This window comes from Osmerus eperlanus, chromosome 6 (assembly GCF_963692335.1).
Source record: "Osmerus eperlanus chromosome 6, fOsmEpe2.1, whole genome shotgun sequence".
NCBI classification, from domain to species: Eukaryota; Metazoa; Chordata; class Actinopteri; order Osmeriformes; family Osmeridae; genus Osmerus; species Osmerus eperlanus.
Genome location: NC_085023.1, coordinates 17,287,244 through 17,305,846, shown reverse-complemented (window position 1 = coordinate 17,305,846; position 18,603 = coordinate 17,287,244). Strand labels below are relative to the sequence as shown.

Below are 18,603 nucleotides of genomic sequence, written 5' to 3'. Positions count from 1 at the left end.
GAAAACGTTGGACAACACAAGGTCTAGATAAAACTCTTGGACTTGTTTGTATATAAATGCATTTATTTAAGTTAATCATTTTTTCTCATTCAAAGTTGAATTCCTGCCATATCTATAAAACAATGAACAATTAGAAGCGCTGTACAGTAGACCAACTAACTAGTAACCGCTGTTGCTTGTGTGTATATATGTACATACTGTACAGACACAATCGTACTGTATATACAAACATATACACTTTTACATTGTTACCCAATGCTAACTCCAGGCCACTTCACATGATTTTAAATTCCAATGTATCCAATTGTCCTACAGCAAACAATAGTTATTTTTTAAAGAGGACCACACCATACTAGATAATATCTCAAATTACTATTTTCACGATTCTGAATTTGGTTTATTATCTGTAATTATGTCAATGGGCATTATGCTTCTCCAAGTCCCAATCTTGAGTACAAATATATTCACAATGCAAATCAAATAGTAAATAACTTGGCACATTGTGCTATGTAAACATTTCATCCAATTAAAATGTGTCTGTATTTCTAGGATGATTTCTCCTCTCCCGCATCACCAGAATTAAGGAAAATAAATGGCAAACTTTCACCTAAAGGCTTGCTGACTGATTTGCCTGTCTTTGTTTAAAACTGGTTGGTGTTGAAAAGAACCCAAAGCATGAATCTCTTAAGCTTTTACTCAGTTCTTCCTCTCCTCACAAGCACAGAAGGAGGAGATCTGACAGGAAACTGGGACGTCCAATAAGATGTCAAACATTCAATCAGAACATTTGGACAGACTTCCCACCATGTGACCTTTTTGTCATCAAATCAGACTTCCCCATTAGCCCTGCCTTTTCAGCCCAGCTGTCCTCCAACTTTCTGATTGGATCACGCCACCTCACCGATTAGCTACTATCTTTCATACTGGAGAAGTTGGATCAGGCAGCTATGGACCAGCCCCCCCCCATCTCCTGCCCCAAAACTACAGCCCCAAGGTCAGTTTGGCTGTTCAGTTAAAGTTACCTGTGTAAAAGGGCTTTATCCTTTCCGCTAAAGCAGTTTTAGGGCCCTATACAAATACTTATTCTCCTTTACCTTTATCCTCCCTTGGGATAAATCACTGACCTGACCAGACTTATAGAATAAAGGTGGAGTAGTGCACCACATTTCACCTGTCCAGTCAAGTTGGATCAGTCAGTTCTCTCACAAGGAGTGTGAAGGTATAGATGCCTGTATATTGGGCTCTGGGCTGACTGGAGATGAGTTTCTACACAAAAACGGCAAAGGAAAACACTGTTAGCCAAGTAGTACTGAATGAGTAGTTGGTTACTGAGTAGGTTAATCTTTATAACATGGTGGCTTGATCCTGGACACAACAAAAATGAGCCAATCCAATTTGGTCACATCAGCCTTCTCAGTATAGGTGGCCTCTGTTTGCTGGGCCTCATCAGTACTACAGATGTCTTGTTACAGAACAAGAGGAGGATAATGAAAGCCAAATTCACAGCAATGACTGATGTTACAGGAAACAGGTAATCTTATTGCTTTTCTCCCTTGTGAGTCCAGCAGGGGGCAGTGTGGCCCAACAACACAAAGACACTCTTCCTTACAGTATGGTAGATATTAGAAAAGGCAAGGCATCAGTCACAAAGTAGGTAAAAATACACTGACAGGCGCACACGAAATAATGACAGAAATTACAGAAAATTCAAGATTGATGAAACACATGCTGTTCTTTCTTGTCAGTAACCTCAAACGGACACTGATTTTTTCTAGAAATGGCAGATCATCCGTCACAGACCATAATAAGGACTCTTAAGGACTCCCAAAGTACATTATGAGAATGCTGTCAGACAACATCTCAAGAACACTTATAGCACAGATAGTATGGTTCCCACTTTACTCTGTAAGCAATATAATTTGATGTACGGTAATCAAGAATACATAGAAGTACCATGGCAACACTGACACAGGAAAAAAAGGAAACAATCTTTGACCAAGGAAGTAGACAAGTGTTTCTCACAAGGGAACAGTCCTAGAGGAACCAGAGAGATTACAAACAGAAATATCCATTCAATAACCATCTTACTCATTTGATTATTCTACAATACACAAAACATTGTTTTACTGTTTGCTTGAGAGCACAACAACTGAAACATTAAAACAATTTGGACAGAGTACTGCTTTGCCAAAGAAAGAAAGAAAGAAAAACAAGAAAGAAAATATACTGTATGTACTTTCTGACAGGTTGTGATGGAGGGTGGAAGAGCATAGCAACCGGTGCTACTGCATAAGGACCTTCCAGCAGACTCGGGTCCATGTCCTGGTTGAATTTCTATGTTCTGGTCAACTCTTTGACCCCAAAATATTCTGACTCGGTCTCACATCACATGGGACAGGAGTACAATCACACTCCGTAGAAATTATATATTTTTTTCATTTATTTGTTCATGCCATCCAAGTGGCCAATCAGGGCTCAGCGTAAGTGAACATAGGTGTGCTCAGCGCATAGCTTTCCGTTCCCTTCAGAGAGCAGGATCAAGCCCAAACTCAAACTCCAACCTTCCACCTGCGCTCAGGTCTGCATCTCTAGGAAACTTCTGTAGAATACGTCTTTACATTCCACAACAATAGATTACTTGAGAAAAACTAACAAAGAAATAGTCACTTCCATTTCAGGAAATAATCTGTGATATTCGGTGGAAATAAAAAAAAAATAAAAAAAATTAAAAAAAAAGTTCATCAAATTCAAAGAAACTAAGTCACCGAGTCATTCCATTTCACCTGGATTGAAGGAAATAAAAGGTATTTTCTCTCTCCAAGAGCAGGACCAAAGATGAAACACTGAGGTATGTAGTTGGATGGAAAACATCATCTTCACTTTCATCATTATCAACACCACTACTGCCACCACCCCACCTTAGTTTACTTCCCATCCTACCTCTCTCCATAAATGGACAAGACCCACCCCAGAAGGCGTGTATGAGGTGGTACCAGGTGGTGCAATTGGTTGGCTGCATCCCCCTCCCTCCCCCCCAACGGCTGGAATGGAGAAGAGGTTCGAGGGCGGAGGAATTGCAGGAGGAGGAGGTGTGTTGCGGATGTTGTCGGTGTGTGTGTGTGGAGTCTCTAGGGCTGGAGATTGAGAGTGAACTTCCATTGCTGGTTGAGGTTGGAGCTGCAGACCTCCACGGTGAGGCCTCCGACCCGCGCGCTCCTGCTGTCCAGACACAGGTTGCTGCCCACGTGACGCAGCTTGGAGTTGCTCTCGATCTGCTCCCATTTCTAGAAGGTTCCAACAGAACCACGGAGGGTTGACAGGGAGGAGGGGGGGGACAAAAGTACACCAGAGATTACTCACAGCCACTACTGTGCGATTGATTCACAACCCACAAATGGAACCTGTGTTGATGTGAGGAAACGGTTGGACGTGATGGTGAAAGTTGGGTGTCATGGTTCATGTTGGGGGTGGTGGAACAGCAGGTGTTGGGTGTGGCGGTGGGTCTGAGTGTCTCTGGGATCGTTTGTCTGACCTGTCTGCTGTCGTTCTCCCGGCAGCCCTGCAGTTTGATTAGCGACCCTGCCGTGCGCTCCACCACTGTCAAACACAGGTCCATGTGCTTCACAGACTTGTCTTTAGTCAGGGCCCACTCCTGTTGGATAACACACACATGCTTAGTAAACAAATCAATATAGAGTTGCACCACACACACACACACACACACACAGAAACAGTAGGACAAGCACATAGACACTGTCACACACACTCACACTCTTGCATACTCTCACACATACTCTCAAGTTTCCACTCCATTTCATTGAAAGTTGGGAGTCTCAAAGCAGGTGTGTGTGTGACCTCAGACCAGAGGTGTGTGCCCACACTTCCCTAGGCATACCACCCTAGTGCCACCCTAGTGAGGAACATGGATCTGACCAGTACCTGAGCCCCGATCGGTACCTGATTGCCACCGGCATTGTGACACTCGTACATGCCCACTACGCCATCAGCAAAGTGACCCAGGGTGTCCAGGCAGTTTCCCCCCTGTTGCAGTGCTCCAAAGGCTATGTCCTGGTGATCTGGAACTCTGCAGAATCACAGACGTCAGGTGCACCCACGGTTCGATAGTTCAGATAAGGTTACGGTCAGGTCGTTCTAGATCATAGCTAGTGTGTGTGTGTGTGTGTTCATACCTGAGCTCAGGGTAGACGTTCTCCAGGTACCACTTGAACGGCTTACAGCCCAGTCTCTTCTTCATCTCCAGCCTGCTCTGGATGCTGACACACAACACAAACACAGACATGGTCACTGACACAATCACAGAAGAAGATGTGCATGCAGAGGCCTGCCTCTGTATTAGAGCAGAGCTGTGTGTTGGTCTGAGGCGGAGGCAGTGTCCAGGGCTGCTGCTGAGGTACTTACTTGCCGTAGGGCACGTTTCTGGCCGAGGGCACGGCAGCGTAGTAGAAGTTCTTAAACTCGTCCATCCACACCTCCGCAGCTCTCCGCGTGTTCCTGAGGATGAAGAGAGAGGGTCAGAGAGACAGAGAGAGGGTCAGAGAGAGAGGGTCAGAGAGAGAGGGTCAGAGAGAGAGCGGGAGAGAGAGCGGGAGAGAGAGCGGGAGAGAGAGAGCGAGAGAGCAAGAGAGCGAGTGTGTGTTACCGGGCAAACACAGTCCCGCTGCCTCCTGGGAAGGTGTAGGGATGCTGCTTCCTGAAGACGTGACCCACTCTGCTGCAAGGGATGATCTCCAGGCTGCCTGCACACTGCCACACACGGAACGAGATCTCTGCACACACACACACACACACCACCACCATAACAACATATACACCATGAGCAAGACAAATCACACATGCATACATGAGACACAGCTACTATGTTCTTCTAGTCTGTTTCTAGTGTTCTCGCTCACCGAGGTTCTCTCCTCCCCACACGTCCATCATCATGTCGTACTTCCCCAGCTCCTCAAAGTAGTCCTTGTCCATCACAAAGAGTCCCCCAGCTATCATAGGAGTCCTGAGAGAGAGAGAGACAGAGAGAGAGAGAGAGAGAGAGAGAGAGAGAGAGAGAGAGAGAGAGAGAGAGAGAGAGAGAGAGAGAGAGAGCGAGAGGGGAGGGAGGGTGGGGTTGGAGCAGTACAAATAAGATAAGAAAAATAAAATATAGCTAGTAGAAGACAGGCCTGCTTGCCATCTTGTATTTAGTTGGAACATCAACAACAACTGTGTAGGCATGAGACAGAAACAATTGCCTGCTTTTTATAAACTCTGGGAGAACAATGTTTCTGCTTGTGAATACTTAATGTCTCCTCCATTTGCAGATAACCTTTGGAAATATATAGTCTTATACAGCTTGTAATCACTTCACAACGTATTATTCCTATTATAAATTTACCACAAGAACAAGCATTAAATTACATATAGCAATTACTTTGCTGCATGTAAATGAATACAAATAAGCTAATTATCAACTGAGCTGATTTAAATTACTAAAATGTGCCTAAAGTGTGGTTAGTGAAGCAGTACATTAGAACGTATTCCAGAGATAATGAGTGCCCTCTGTTGTCAAACGAGGTCAGTATCTTTGCTGAAATTCCTACTTGTCATTCTTGTCTGCCGCAATATCAAGATGTCTGCTACATCATTGCTAGGCCAGGTGTGTGTGCATGTGTGCGTTTGCACGCGTGTGTGGAATCTTACTTGATGGGAGCTATGGGGTTCCCCTGGCGAGCTCTCCTCTGCTCCAGAGTCATGTAGTCCCATTTGAATACCAGGTTCCAGTCAAACCCTAGAGAGGGAGAAGAGGAGGAAGAAAAGAGGAAAGAGTGCATGTGGACGAGGGGGGAAACAAGGTTGACTGTTGGCATCACAACTGTAAGGGTTCAATCTACTGAACCACGTACGCCACAGTAGCAGACAGTCCATAACTCAACTAGACCTTTTCTCTCTTTAGCACAGTCAGACATTCAGAAGTACACACACACACACACACACACACAGGTAAACACACACAGTCCTTGGCTGAGTTAAAGAGTGGAATGAATCTGGATGAGGAGTGTAAAAATGCAGTAGCCTGGTTTTCCAGAGCCAGGCAGACTGTGCCCCCAACCTGGTGAGGGTAGAGAGGAAAGAGGCTGGCGCGGACAAGCAGGACCTACCTCCTTTGAGGTCTGCAGAGGCGCCCACGTACTGGAAGTTGTCCATGTTGATGACGTCGATGATGGGGGACACCACCCGCGTCTTGTCCTGGGGGGGGTGGGGGGGTGGATGAGGGGCGAGCATCAGAGGTATGAGCGCATTTCCGCTTGTGCGTGTGCCCGGGATTTATAAGGATTATCAAAAGACTTTATTCAATCTTTCCCAGTATTGGTGAAACGTTCCCGAGCCTCTAGCCCAACTCATCACGGTTGAGCAGCTGCTTCTTTGGGACAGTTAGAGGGTTACAGAGGGTTACAGGCAGCCTCAGACAGATTAGGGGGAGAAAAACAAAGTTTGTCCAAGTATGCTCCTTAATACACAAGCTTATGTCTCTAGCGCTGCTAGCCAGCCAGCCAGGACAGGACAGGAATAGAATTTAGGGAAAGGGAAGTGGGCGAACTGGAGAGGAAGTGACAGAAACAGACGGATGACATCATGTCGGGATTATTTCCCAGGGTTCTGATTGGCCCACTGGTGGTGCTGAACAGAGACTGGGTGTTCTGATGAGGTGTTGCTGGGTGGGTCAGGGGTACCAGAGTAGGGGAGGGGGTGGGGGGTGGTGGGGGGGTTGGAAGAGGCACTTCGACTAATGTGTGTTTGTGTTTCCTAAACACGGTGCAGAAAGGCAGCAGTAAACAGGAGGACGGAGGCCTCTCTCCGGACACAAAAAGGAAAGCTCAGAAGGACAGGGTTTGTTTGTTGCAAAGGGCGTGTGTGTGCGTGTCTCTGTGTTTGTGCGCTGATGTGTGCGTTTGTGCTCGTCAGTGTGGGAGTGTTCGAGTAGGTTACATTGTTGTGTGTGTGTATGTGTGTGGGTGGGTTGGCGAGGGGCCAAGCAGGATGTGTGTCCTGGTGTCACGCTGCCCAACCTGTGCCTAGTCCTCTGTATGCCACATCATCTTTCCCTGCCTCTGTGTGTGTGTGTGTGTGTGTGTGTGTGTGTGTGTATGTGTGTGTACCTCAGCCACCCTCTCCAGCAGGGGCTCCAGCCAGTGTTCGTTACACTCGCAGTGGCTGTCCAGGAAGGTGAGGACAGAGGCAGTAGCAGCATCGGCCCCTCGGACCCTGGACCTCATCAGACCTGGGAACAGCACACATGGAGCTTGTGAGGAACACAACAGCTACTGTAGGAAGACCAGGAATAGAACAGGAGCTGTAAGAGACGTTCTAGTGTGGTTCTAGTCTGGTCCACACTAGTCTGGTCCCCATCAGTAGTGTCTCAGTAAGGTACCAGGAACACCAGGCTGGAAAAGCAGCCACTGTCAGGCATTACTGTACAAGTTCTAAACGGAAGTAACAGATAGCATCTAATTACACATATGAACACACACGTTTAGGACGTATACCTGTGCCACCATTTCTAATGTACACACAGTGTATACTCTAGACATTTAGGGTTAAAATAAAAGTAATTGGCTTGTCTATTTGAACCTGTCCTGCTGTGTTAGAGTTTAATGAGAACGCCAGCTGACTGCGTCAAGGTGGGTTTTGGTGTTGTAGTGTTTAATGAGCACCAGGATGATTAACAGGAGCAGTGGATTGCTTGTCGGTAGCTGTAAATGACATCAGCACCCACAGATATGGACCTAAGAAACGCACTCCTATAGCCAGCTACCTCCCTGTTGTGCAGACAACCTTCCCGAAATAGCACAGCTCGTTATTTGTCTGCTTACAAACTCCCTTCCTGGGTTCCAATTTACATTTCTCCTGTTCTATAAAACCAGTTGTGTGTGTGTGTATGTGACTCACTATGAACCGGCTCCAAACTCTTTTCTAGTTTAGCCAGTCAGAGTGAAGAGATGCGAGTGCCTTGCTGACCGTGCAGAGGGCTAGGCGTGACCTGTGACAGGGTCATCCCGCCTGCCTCCTCCTCCACTCACCTTCCCGCCGGTCGTTGCGGAGGACCCGGATCTTCTCGATCTTCCCCAGCAAGGCCCCGTCCTCAGCTGCCACACAAAACCAAGCAGCAGCATCGTCATCCCAACCGTCCTCCTCCTCTCTCCACCGCTCTCCTATCCATCATCCCCCCCCCACCTGTGAGCCTTCCAGCTCCTTCCCCCTCCCCCTCCCTCCACTCACCGTTGTCACTATAGTCGTCCACCAGGATGATCTCCTTCACCAGGTGGGCGGGGCTCTTCTTCAAGACGCTGGGGGAGGAGGGAAAGAAAGGCAGACGGGTGGGGTGAGACCACCTGTGAATGTGTGTGTGTGTGTGTGTCGTGCTGTGTGTGTGTGTGCGTCATGCTGTGTGTGTGTATCATGCTGTGTGTGTGTGTGTCGTGCTGTGTGCGTGTGTCGTGCTGTGTGCGTGTCGTGCTGTGTGTGTGGTGCTGTGGCAGGGTGCGAGGGCGGGGCGTGGTCTCACCTGACCACCGTGCGCAGCAGGGCGGAGCGCGCCTCGTTGTGGAAGGTTATGACGACACTAGACGACGGCAGCTCCGTCTTCCACTGTTTATGTTTGCAGCTGCACAGGCAGACACAGGCAGACACAGGCACGTCAATACACGGAAACATGCAGCCCGGCCAACATACCAAGAGAACGTCCGAAGGCGCATGAACACACACAGTGTCGATGACAGAGTAGGGAACGCTCAGTGTCCTTTGCTCCTTGAGGTGGGGATCTCGCGAGAGGGATGACAAAGAAAGTGCGGACGTGCACGAGCACGTTCCCATATAGCCTTGAAACGCCCTAGAGCAGCTGAGATTGACAGACCCCATTCCCTGACTCCACATTCCTCCCTAAGGTTTGAATACATGACAGAGATTGACTTGTGCGTGTGTGTGTGTGTGAGACAGATATGGCCTTATCCTCTATAGAACACCAAGCAGTCCCAGAGCACTGGAGAGGAGAGGAGGAGGAAGTGTTGGAACAAGGAGGTCTGCAGGACAGGTAGAGATCGCACAGAACAGACAGGGTGTATCTATAATAGCAGCATTAGAGAACAGGAGCTGGATATAGCCCACTTTTTGGCCTCTAACTGTCTAACGTCCTGAGCTTGAAAATGTGACCTGCTCGACCCCGCCTCATCAAATATGCGTCTGAGGTTGCTCCAGAAAAGCAGCAGCAACTGAGGCCCTCCCGGGTCAACAACCCCATAGCCAGTACACAGAGACACTTCCTGGCAGAGCCGTCATGGCCGCCCAGCTTCCCATGTAGCCGTGACAGGGTCAGGAACAGCAGTCAGCGGGGCTTTAATCCAGCCTGGCTGCTGCAGGGTGACTGATGGTTAAAGAGTAAATCTGTGAATGTCAATGACCTCCTGTGTCTCTCTGCAGACATCTCACGCTGGCCTAGGAATAAAGACCTGCAAATGTATTCTAAAGTCATGTTATGCATGCAAATTATTTGGGCTGTGCACTCCCCCCCCTCTCTCTCATGTGGCACTAACACCGTAAGGCTGAGACAGAGAGAGCCAGCATGACTGGATGCCCAGGGATGGAGGTGGGGGTAGTTTGGAGGGGTTTTGGGTATGAGCGTGCCATTATACACTGTACTCACACAGTGTCACGGGAACAAACATTCACTGTGAACATGTTCATCATCACGTCACCAAGGCGGCGATTTATCAGAGCGGGTTCTTCTCGTCTCCAGAGAGAGACCAGTTTAACCTGCTGAGATTGTGTGTGTGTGTGTGTGTGTCTGTGTGTGTGTGTGTGTGTCTGTGTGTGTGTGCAATAGTACATTTGAGGGACAGTGGAGACCTGTTCGGTCCCATGGTCTGTGTTCTTGCCAGGGTGAACATACCTACTTCATGACACATTGTTAACAGTGTGAAGTACTAGCACATGTTAACAAGACCCCGCAGTTGAAGAGCCAACTATAATCATCTTAGAGAGAGTGTGTTTAGAGAAGGCTGCTCCATAGAGGCTCTCTGTGGAGAAGGAGTGAGGTCACACACCACTGGAACTCCTAATCATGGGAACTCTGACAGTTTGAGAGGGGAGACCGAGAGAGGGGTGGGATACTGAGAGACAGACAGAGAGAGAGAAAGAGAAAGAGAGAGAAACTGCTGTGTTTGTTGAGACCCCCTCCAGCTTTCCATCACCACGATACCTCAGGAATGACATATTTACATTTACATTTACATTTAGTCATTTAGCAGACGCTCTTATCCAGAGCGACTTACAGTAAGTACAGGGACATTCCCCCGAGGCAAGTAGGGTGAAGTGCCTTGCCCAAGGACACAACGTCAGTTGGCATGACCGGTAATCGAACTGGCAACCTTCGGATTACTAGCCCGATTCCCTCACCGCTCAGCCACCTGACTCCCACATATATAGACTGTTCTTCCAACTACAGCCAGGAAGAAAGTAAAACATTCTATTGTAACAAACATTCTGCTCCCAATGAAAAAACATTCCATTCTACTCACTCGAGAGAGCACACTTTTTCCGTTCACCTTTGAAAACACAATCTTTTCAAAAAATCTGAACTGTACCATTAAAGTCCACACAGCTTAATGTAATACCTTTCATGTTCTAGAGGACCCTAAAATAGCTGTGCTCAGCTCAGGAAGACTCTGACAGCAGGCGGCTGTGATCTATGAGTCATGGTACAGTACACTAGTCACACAGTTCTATACTGCAGTCAAGTCTGCTGGTCCACACCACAGTATGTTCACACATTAGACCAGGACCAAGACCAAGAGAGCATATAGGCAGAGCGTTCAGTCAACAGAGGAGAGGTGAGGAAAGAAGAGGTGAGGACAGCGAGTATTGATCAGGATGTCGAGAGAGCAGATAGTCCGTTCTCCTACTTCCACCCTCCTCATTATCATCCATCCCTGAGGCAGAAAGAGAGGAAGAAAGAGGAAAAGAAAAAGTCGATCCAGCCCCCCCACTCCCCTTCTCTCATTATCATTCCCACTAACTATTCCAGTAAATCCCATGTGCCCCCCCCCCTCCCCCCACACTGCCCTCCTTATCGATAGCGTACTTCTCATACATCACCATGCCCCCCCCGCCCCCTGCTCAGACGGTGTATCTGAGTGCAGCAGCAGTCTAGCACCGACGGGTCTATGACCTCAGAGAGCCCACAGTCTCAGCTGTGGTGACTGAACAAGCTGCTGAGATAAGGCGTGTCCCGGCTTGTTGTGGTGTGAGATGACAGGATACAGGAAGCCCCCCAGTGGGCCTGGAGAGCTCCTGACGTCCCCTACACCTGAAACACTCCGCTCACGTATGCACAAACAGAGGGGGGATACTGACACCCAGCCAGTTAAAGCACTGTGGCAGGCTGGCTGCTTGTGCATTTGATGATATCTACACCTGAGGGAAATTACAAAGTTGGGTGGGAGAAGCCTGGCAAATCTCCTACTTAGCTGTTCTCTAACCGGAGAGTGATAGACATGTTAAGGTGACAGAGAAGATCTAGTACACCTCCTACACAGGGGGCCTTCAGTTACAACAGGCCATAAAAATAACCAATGTCAATCTATAGGAGGACTCTACAATCAGCACCATGTTTTTTTCCCATATACGGTATTCAGGTTGTGTGTACAAATCACACAACCTAGTGAAAAATAGGATTTTCCTCGACGACAAAAGCAGAGAGAAGAAAAGAGGCAGCAGTGAACAAAGGAATAAGAGTACTAAATCAAGAGTGGGTACCCTGGCTTTATGGCGTTATGCTGACTGGGCCAATCACAAACAAAACAAAGTGATTAGTTTGAGCACAGTACATGTCCAGGGACTGCAGTTTCAGTTCCTTTCCCTTTGTGAAGTAACAGCTCTGAGGCGGAACAGGACGTGAGGTCAACGTACTGGTCGTGTCGCGTGTCGGGCACGCCGCGGTCCATGTGGAGCTTGTCGCTCTCCACCTGGTTGAACTTGTTCCGGGCGTAGGGGTCCTGACCTGGCCGTACCACCGTCGCCCCCACGTACAGGTCCTGGTCAAAGTCCTGCCACCGCACCTTTCCTGTGCAAACACACATGCAGATGAGAAAGAGCTTTATGTACCAGGAAAAGAAAGAAATAGAGAGAGAAAAAAATCTCTCCATGTCCCTATCACTTCACTCCCTCTAATTCACTCTTGAGAACAGCTGGTTGTGTTCTTATGCTCATAGTGTCTCATTTCCAAATTCCACAGAGATGAATGGAGACTTTGAGCAAACTGTAATGCAAGCCCCCAGTCTGCTACATTATGCCAATTACACACATTTACACACGTCTGTATAGTTAGATTAAGGCGCACTAAACACAACAACACTGTCATGTCTAATTTCAACATTGCAACAGGCAATAAAACCATGCCTGTGGCCTTCACTGTGTCTCTCGTTTAGACACATGCACACACAGACACAGACACAGACACAGACACAGAAAGATAACGTCCCGGCTTAATTATGTGCTGCTATGCTAATGAGCTCTGTTAAACATATGGCAGTGTTCGATTGCATTATCTGTCAGTGAAGGAGAGGGCACAGGGGGAGATCTGCTATAGGCTGTTAATCTACTGGAGCTGTGTCACTGTCTCTGGAATCCTAATAGCACACTCACACTTCTACACATGTGTGAGTGTATGTGTGTGTGTACAATGTTTATGTGGATGTATGAGTATGCATGCGTATGTGAGTGACTGCATGTGTGTGTATGACATGTAGGCTCCGGTACTTGCAGGCAGAGACAGGTGAGAACATGGACATAATAAGGCCCCAGGTGAGCTTATCAGCATGACCATAAGTGGGTGGGCCCCTTTCCCCCCCTGCCCTTGCCCCCCCCCCTGCCCCCCCCGCCCCCCCTCCCCCAGAGGAGGCAAGGAGAGGCAGCAGCACGTCTCTCAGCAGGCTGCTGTGTGCAGCTATATTCTTCACCAGCACTGCAACAATTCCTCTCAGAAACAGCAATTCCTCTCCAGTCCACTTAAAAACGCAACTGCTGAATTCGAGAGAACCTGTTCCAGGCTATTGTCTCCTAACAAAAGGGCTAATTGTTTGCTTATTACAGCACTAACTGACTCTGAACTCTGTGACTTGGGAGTGTAGTTAGTGATGGTGAGATGTGTTAGTACAAAGCACATTTAAAAACCACATCTATCATGCTCCAATCACACTCCCTCTCTCTCCTCTCCTCCAGTCACTGTGCATGCAGCCGTCTGTGAGGGGAAGGGCTAATTACAGTGGTGGCCCCGCATCAATTCCTTTGTTTTGCTCAAACTTGATGGTTCCGCCGATCGACCTAAATACTGCAAACATCAAACGGGCTGTAGAAACGGACACAATTGAATGTTGATAATTGCCTGAGACTGAGGCTCTCCAGGGGCATTCTAATCTATCTCTATTCTACTTCCTACGGTTAATCTTTTTGCTAGGACACAGAGAGGCCAGACGGGGTTCTTTTTCCCGGTCGCACCTTGACAGAATTCCATCATGTTTACCATCTACGCCTAACTGGAACAGCTCCCTCAGGACCACCTCAACAAGGAGAGAATGTGTCACACTTACGGTAATGACGATAAAAATACGGCAAGTTCCATCCCTCCGAACAAGTGCAAACGTATGTGCACGCATACATTTTTACAAGTGGACTCAAATACACACACACACACAATCACACACACACAGATTTATACGCACACCCCACCTCTTGTAGATGCAGGAGAGGAACTTTGGAGGAGCTGGCGTACTCTTCTATCTGAGGCATATTTGAAGCAGCCGTAGAATTCAGTTTGCACTCTACTTAATTCCAGGAGCTCTCTGATTGGTTCGAAGGCATCAGAGGGGTTTTGTTCCAGTGATTGATCCCCGCGAGAGCGACAATCCAACACTCTCAACACCCTGATGCATTCTCCAGCTTCTCATAGAATCTCGTTCTATAACTATGTTGTTTTTTTTATTGTATCTGCCCTTGTGGGCTCATTTCATGCATATCTAGTGAAACGGTGAATCGATTCATGTAGATTTTCAACACATTTGCATGTACAAATTACCATCAATCACGTCCGAAACCAGGTTAGTAGAGTGTAATGTAATGTATCCATTCAACAACTTCTCTTCAATAGGATGTATGGTACGGAGGGAGTTGATCTAGTGCAGACTCACCTGGTGCCAGCGTCTCCAGACTGTGTGTTTTGTCGTCTGCGTTGCTGAGGGCTTGGTGTCTACTCGACGAGTCACCTGCACTCCAGTCATCCTGAAACACAAAGAGACACGTCTACTGTAACACACACTCCAATCATCCTGAAACACAAAGAGACACGTCTACTGTAACACACACTCCAGTCATCCTGAAACACAAAGAGACACGTCTACTGTAACACACACTCCAGTCATCCTGAAACACAAAGAGACACGTCTAGACACACGTCTAAACACACACACACGTTGAGTGACATGTCGCACCTGCGAATCACTGCCCTTCGAAAATATGCACACGCACAATGTAACTCTCTGCTCTTATTGATGTCGTCTTTTACTCCACAGTCAGTTTTCTTCTTAGGTTGCTGCTATCACTTTGTTTGGTCAAGGTTGACCCCGCCATTGTGAATGCTTGGAAACATGTCTGCATGTCCGAACTCCCAATGTTAACCCCAGAGGAAACAAAGGCCAAGACACCAGGACAGCACAGAGCTCTTCCACTGATATTGTAGAATGTTTGACGATGCCAATCCTCCCAGCCTCCTTTCCTCTGCTCCCTCTGTTCCTGATCAAAACCACATCTGAAGGATGGAGCGACCAGCATGTTTTATTCAACTGCACACTCTCTGCCACACTCTAATAACTTCAGTATGTGTGTGTGTGTGTGTGTTGGTGTGTGAGTGCTTGAATGTGTGACCGAGTGTGTGGGTGTACGCGTGTTTTATGTTGTAACGCTCTGTAAATCTTGCAAAACACAAAAAAATACATACGGATCAAGTTGACAAGGTAAAAGGCAGCTTTCCTGACAGAGTTTTCAGAAAAGCCTGGTGCTAGCTGGATCACAAGTTCACAGACGCCGATTAGAGAGAATAATCCTGTGGTACCCCATCAGTCCCTATTCAGAAAAAAGTGATTCAACTGTCCGTGAGCCTTCCCTGCCAGAGGGACAGAGGCTAACTCTAGGGCAGAACATCATCAAGAAATAAGCCAGCACAAATTAGCCACACTGCACCAGGCTTTCCCTGCGTCGGCATCGCACCAATGTGTTCTCCACTGGCCTGCCTACCATCAGTTGGCATCCTGGGAAATTGCTGTGGTGACAGAGGCAGGTGATGGGGGGGGGGGAGCCAAACGGAACTATGCTGCTGGAAGCATGCAACGCCATACAGCATGGTAGCAACTCACAGTGGGGGCTTCCAGCCAAGGTAAGCCGGAAATGGAAGAAGAAGAAACCACACTTGGGTGGTACTGCAGATGGACAGACAGATGGACTAGCAGGCAGGCAGACAGACAGCAGAGACAGAAGGGCTAATAAATTGAGAAGGACTAAAAGGCAGAGAGACAAATGGCATGCAGACAGACAGACAGACAGACTGGAAACACAGACAGACAGACAGACAGACAGACAGACAGACTGGAGACACAGCAACCACAGAGGCCCACTCTAACTAACCCTCTGCCAGCCACCTTCCACACACAGCATCTGTCTCCGCCAAGCTGGAGCAGCCCTCACAGCCTCAGAAAGGACCAGCTCTTTGGTCTCCCACCTCCGTGTCACATCCTGTGTGGAGCTCACGGTGATTATACAGCGGCTAGAATCAGGGAAGAGCAGGGGGGCGCGTTCAGCCCAGACAAAACGTTTATTTAAACTGAAACAGTGGTGCGTTGAAAACCCTGTTAATAATTATGGACTATACAACACGGTGAATATAAATAAAGTAAATGGTAAACTCCTCTAAAATGTTCAACATGGAGAGGCAAGCATCTGAACAATATCTTAGAATTGGTTCCAAACTACCTCTGCTCAACTTATCCCAGACAGGCATCCCTCTCACTTAATAATCTTAAATCTCCTAGCCAACAGGATATAATAAAGGTTATCTCCAAAAGCTGAAATGAAACCAGGTATTAACAGATCATAGATTAAACCAAATACCACAAAATATTTCAGTTTTACACATAAGAGACACATGGGAGAGAAGATGCAAACTAAAAATGTGGTTAGGTTCATGAAAGATTTAACAAATGTTAGGCCTTCCCTGTATTTGACTTCCCTTGTCTCTTGTCTATTTCTGCTGTGTCAGTCTTGTTGCCCCTCATTTCTGGGCCTGCCAAGCTGCATGACAGATAGCTGAGTACACACACACCTCTGTCTCACTCCCTCTCCCTCAGGAGCATGATTCAAACCCTCCTGACTCACCCCTCACAGACACCTAGGGTAAAACAGGGTCATTCCGTGCACTGTTGGCCAGCAGAACACTCTGCCCCTGCCTTCTCTGTGTGATTAACTAAATGACTCCCTATCTTAAGCATTATAAACAATCAGTGATTCATTCAACTGTCAGTGTCTGACACTATTAAGGCAACACAATAGGTTACCCCATTGATGGATTCATCCCAACTGCTTCAGTTCTTAGCCAATTACAGCCAGGGGTGTCCGGAGGGACAGCTGATTGGCTGGCTACTGCCAGATAAGCAGAGGATGTGAGTGCTGTTTTCATCTCAGTCCTTAGACTGTGAATGACAGCAACTCTGCTAACAGTTGATTTAACTCTAGAAGACACAACGTCTGAAACACTGACTTGTGGCCTCATCAGGTTATCTGACTAGTAGGCATGGCATATCCAGCCAAGCATGGCCAATGTTTCTTGCTACAACACACACAGACTGCCTGCTTGCAAATGCACTCATCCTGTTGTTGAAAGTTCCTGTGGTAGTAGGGAGAGAGGGGAAAGGGAGGTGGAGGGGGGGTCCTGTAGGCCTGCTGCCTCTGTGTGAGGCAGTTGGAGATGGAGAGAAACTCTAATTAACAACACCTGGTCCACACTCTGTATGTGTACCATGCCTGTAGCTCCAAAGAAACACACCGTCCAATAGACGTCATGAAACGAAAATACTGCAGTTCATCATCGGTTGTTGTCATGTTGGTGTAAGAAGTGTTTTTAAATGTGTGGCAACACGTACACACAGTACTTTCTGGATTTTTGGCGAGTCGGTGTGTGTCTGTGTGTGCGCAATGTCCTTCGTCTCAGGAAAGATCCAAACATCTGGGTCAGTCAGAGTGGAGAGGATTCTTAAAGATAATTTTGTCAATTAAGTTGTACTGGCACAGGCCAAACCCAGGCTAAATGAAAAAGCCAGGGTTATCTGCTTGGCGTCAATCTTGCTTAGAGATTAACACCAGGCTTACAGTCCGCCTTCACATACACATTTACATCTTACTTACAGTTGAGCATTTACTTACGGCTTACAGCTGAGCAGGCATGAGCAGGCATGCACAGTCCTCACACAGACACACACACACACAGCATACGTCTCACACACAATCTTGTACAGACATCTGGTGAGGATGACAGCCTTCTGCCCTTGTGGGCAAACTTCACGCGAGAGCTGAGGTTACCAAAGGCTAAGAACCAGAAGGTAATGCATGCACTGCCTGGAACAGACATGCCATGACAGACATAAATACAGAACGATGTCATGACTAATCATGACATTCTTGTGTGAAGTGGCGCTTAATGTGCGTTTTGGGCGAGTATTTTTTGGAGTGTCCACAACACTTGTGTCTGACACCCACTCTTAACCGCCTGTTACTAAGTGGCTTCACCCCGCTCGGTCCAATCATTGAGACTCTGCTGCGACATCGTCATTAACAGTCCAGGACTTGACGTGATGACCCCGACCCCGCCCCCCCCCCCCGCCTCCCCCCATATCGCAAGGAAAGAAAGTATATTACACTGATTGAACTTTATGACCAAAATATTGAATCGAAAAAGTGAAATTACATCAGTGGGATACAGTGGTAAAGGTTGGAGTATTAGAGTATTAGTATTAGAGTATTAGTGTACAGTCAACACAGCATGACAGCTGACACTCTGGAGACTGCTATTTAGTCATAAAGGACGTGCAACCAGGTACCTTGTTTATGACATCACCTGCTGCCCACCGAACAGCAGTCAAGCATCCTGACTACAGTGAGAGTTCAAGGGGTAAGCCTGTTTTTAATCACAGGGCCACACAGAATGGTCATCATTCTTTTCTCTGAGCCTAAAGCCCCACCCAGGGCAGAGAGTAGATGAAAGATTCATTTTAAAAGGGGTGTTTGTTGGGTTTGTTATGAATGTAGCATCAGTGATGTGTTTCCGTTTCCCCGGGATAATCAGGTCCTTCTTCTCTGAGCCCATGTCTTCCTCAGAGAGAGGATCCCCAGGCGATGAATCCACTTCAAAGAGACATCCAAGAAATGAAGTCTAAACATAGTTACAATTGTGACTTATTAGCACACACTAGAGACAACAGTATGAGGGACACAGAGCTCATTAGGTTGGGT

General features: G+C 47.5%; 1 protein-coding gene across 2 annotated transcripts in view; it reads right to left on the bottom strand.

The window, feature by feature from the left end:
* Positions 1-41: 41 nt before the first annotated feature.
* galnt2 (UDP-N-acetyl-alpha-D-galactosamine:polypeptide N-acetylgalactosaminyltransferase 2) overlaps positions 42-18,603 on the bottom strand; it is a 32,660-nt gene continuing 14,098 nt past the window's right edge. Inside the window, exons 2-16 of one of the 2 annotated variants that reach the window (XM_062464062.1) lie at positions 14,238-14,328; positions 11,962-12,115; positions 8,564-8,662; positions 8,278-8,345; positions 8,079-8,144; positions 7,158-7,279; positions 6,159-6,246; positions 5,701-5,788; positions 4,914-5,017; positions 4,661-4,787; positions 4,420-4,512; positions 4,191-4,274; positions 3,940-4,084; positions 3,533-3,652; positions 42-3,284 (exon numbers count right to left, since the gene is read on the bottom strand). In XM_062464062.1, the coding sequence (XP_062320046.1) occupies positions 3,129-3,284; positions 3,533-3,652; positions 3,940-4,084; positions 4,191-4,274; positions 4,420-4,512; positions 4,661-4,787; positions 4,914-5,017; positions 5,701-5,788; positions 6,159-6,246; positions 7,158-7,279; positions 8,079-8,144; positions 8,278-8,345; positions 8,564-8,662; positions 11,962-12,115; positions 14,238-14,328 (1,605 nt within the window). In that variant the 3' untranslated portion in view covers positions 42-3,128. The remainder of the gene's footprint in view (positions 3,285-3,532; positions 3,653-3,939; positions 4,085-4,190; positions 4,275-4,419; positions 4,513-4,660; positions 4,788-4,913; positions 5,018-5,700; positions 5,789-6,158; positions 6,247-7,157; positions 7,280-8,078; positions 8,145-8,277; positions 8,346-8,563; positions 8,663-11,961; positions 12,116-14,237; positions 14,329-18,603) is intronic. The other variant, XM_062464063.1, reaches the window with a different exon arrangement.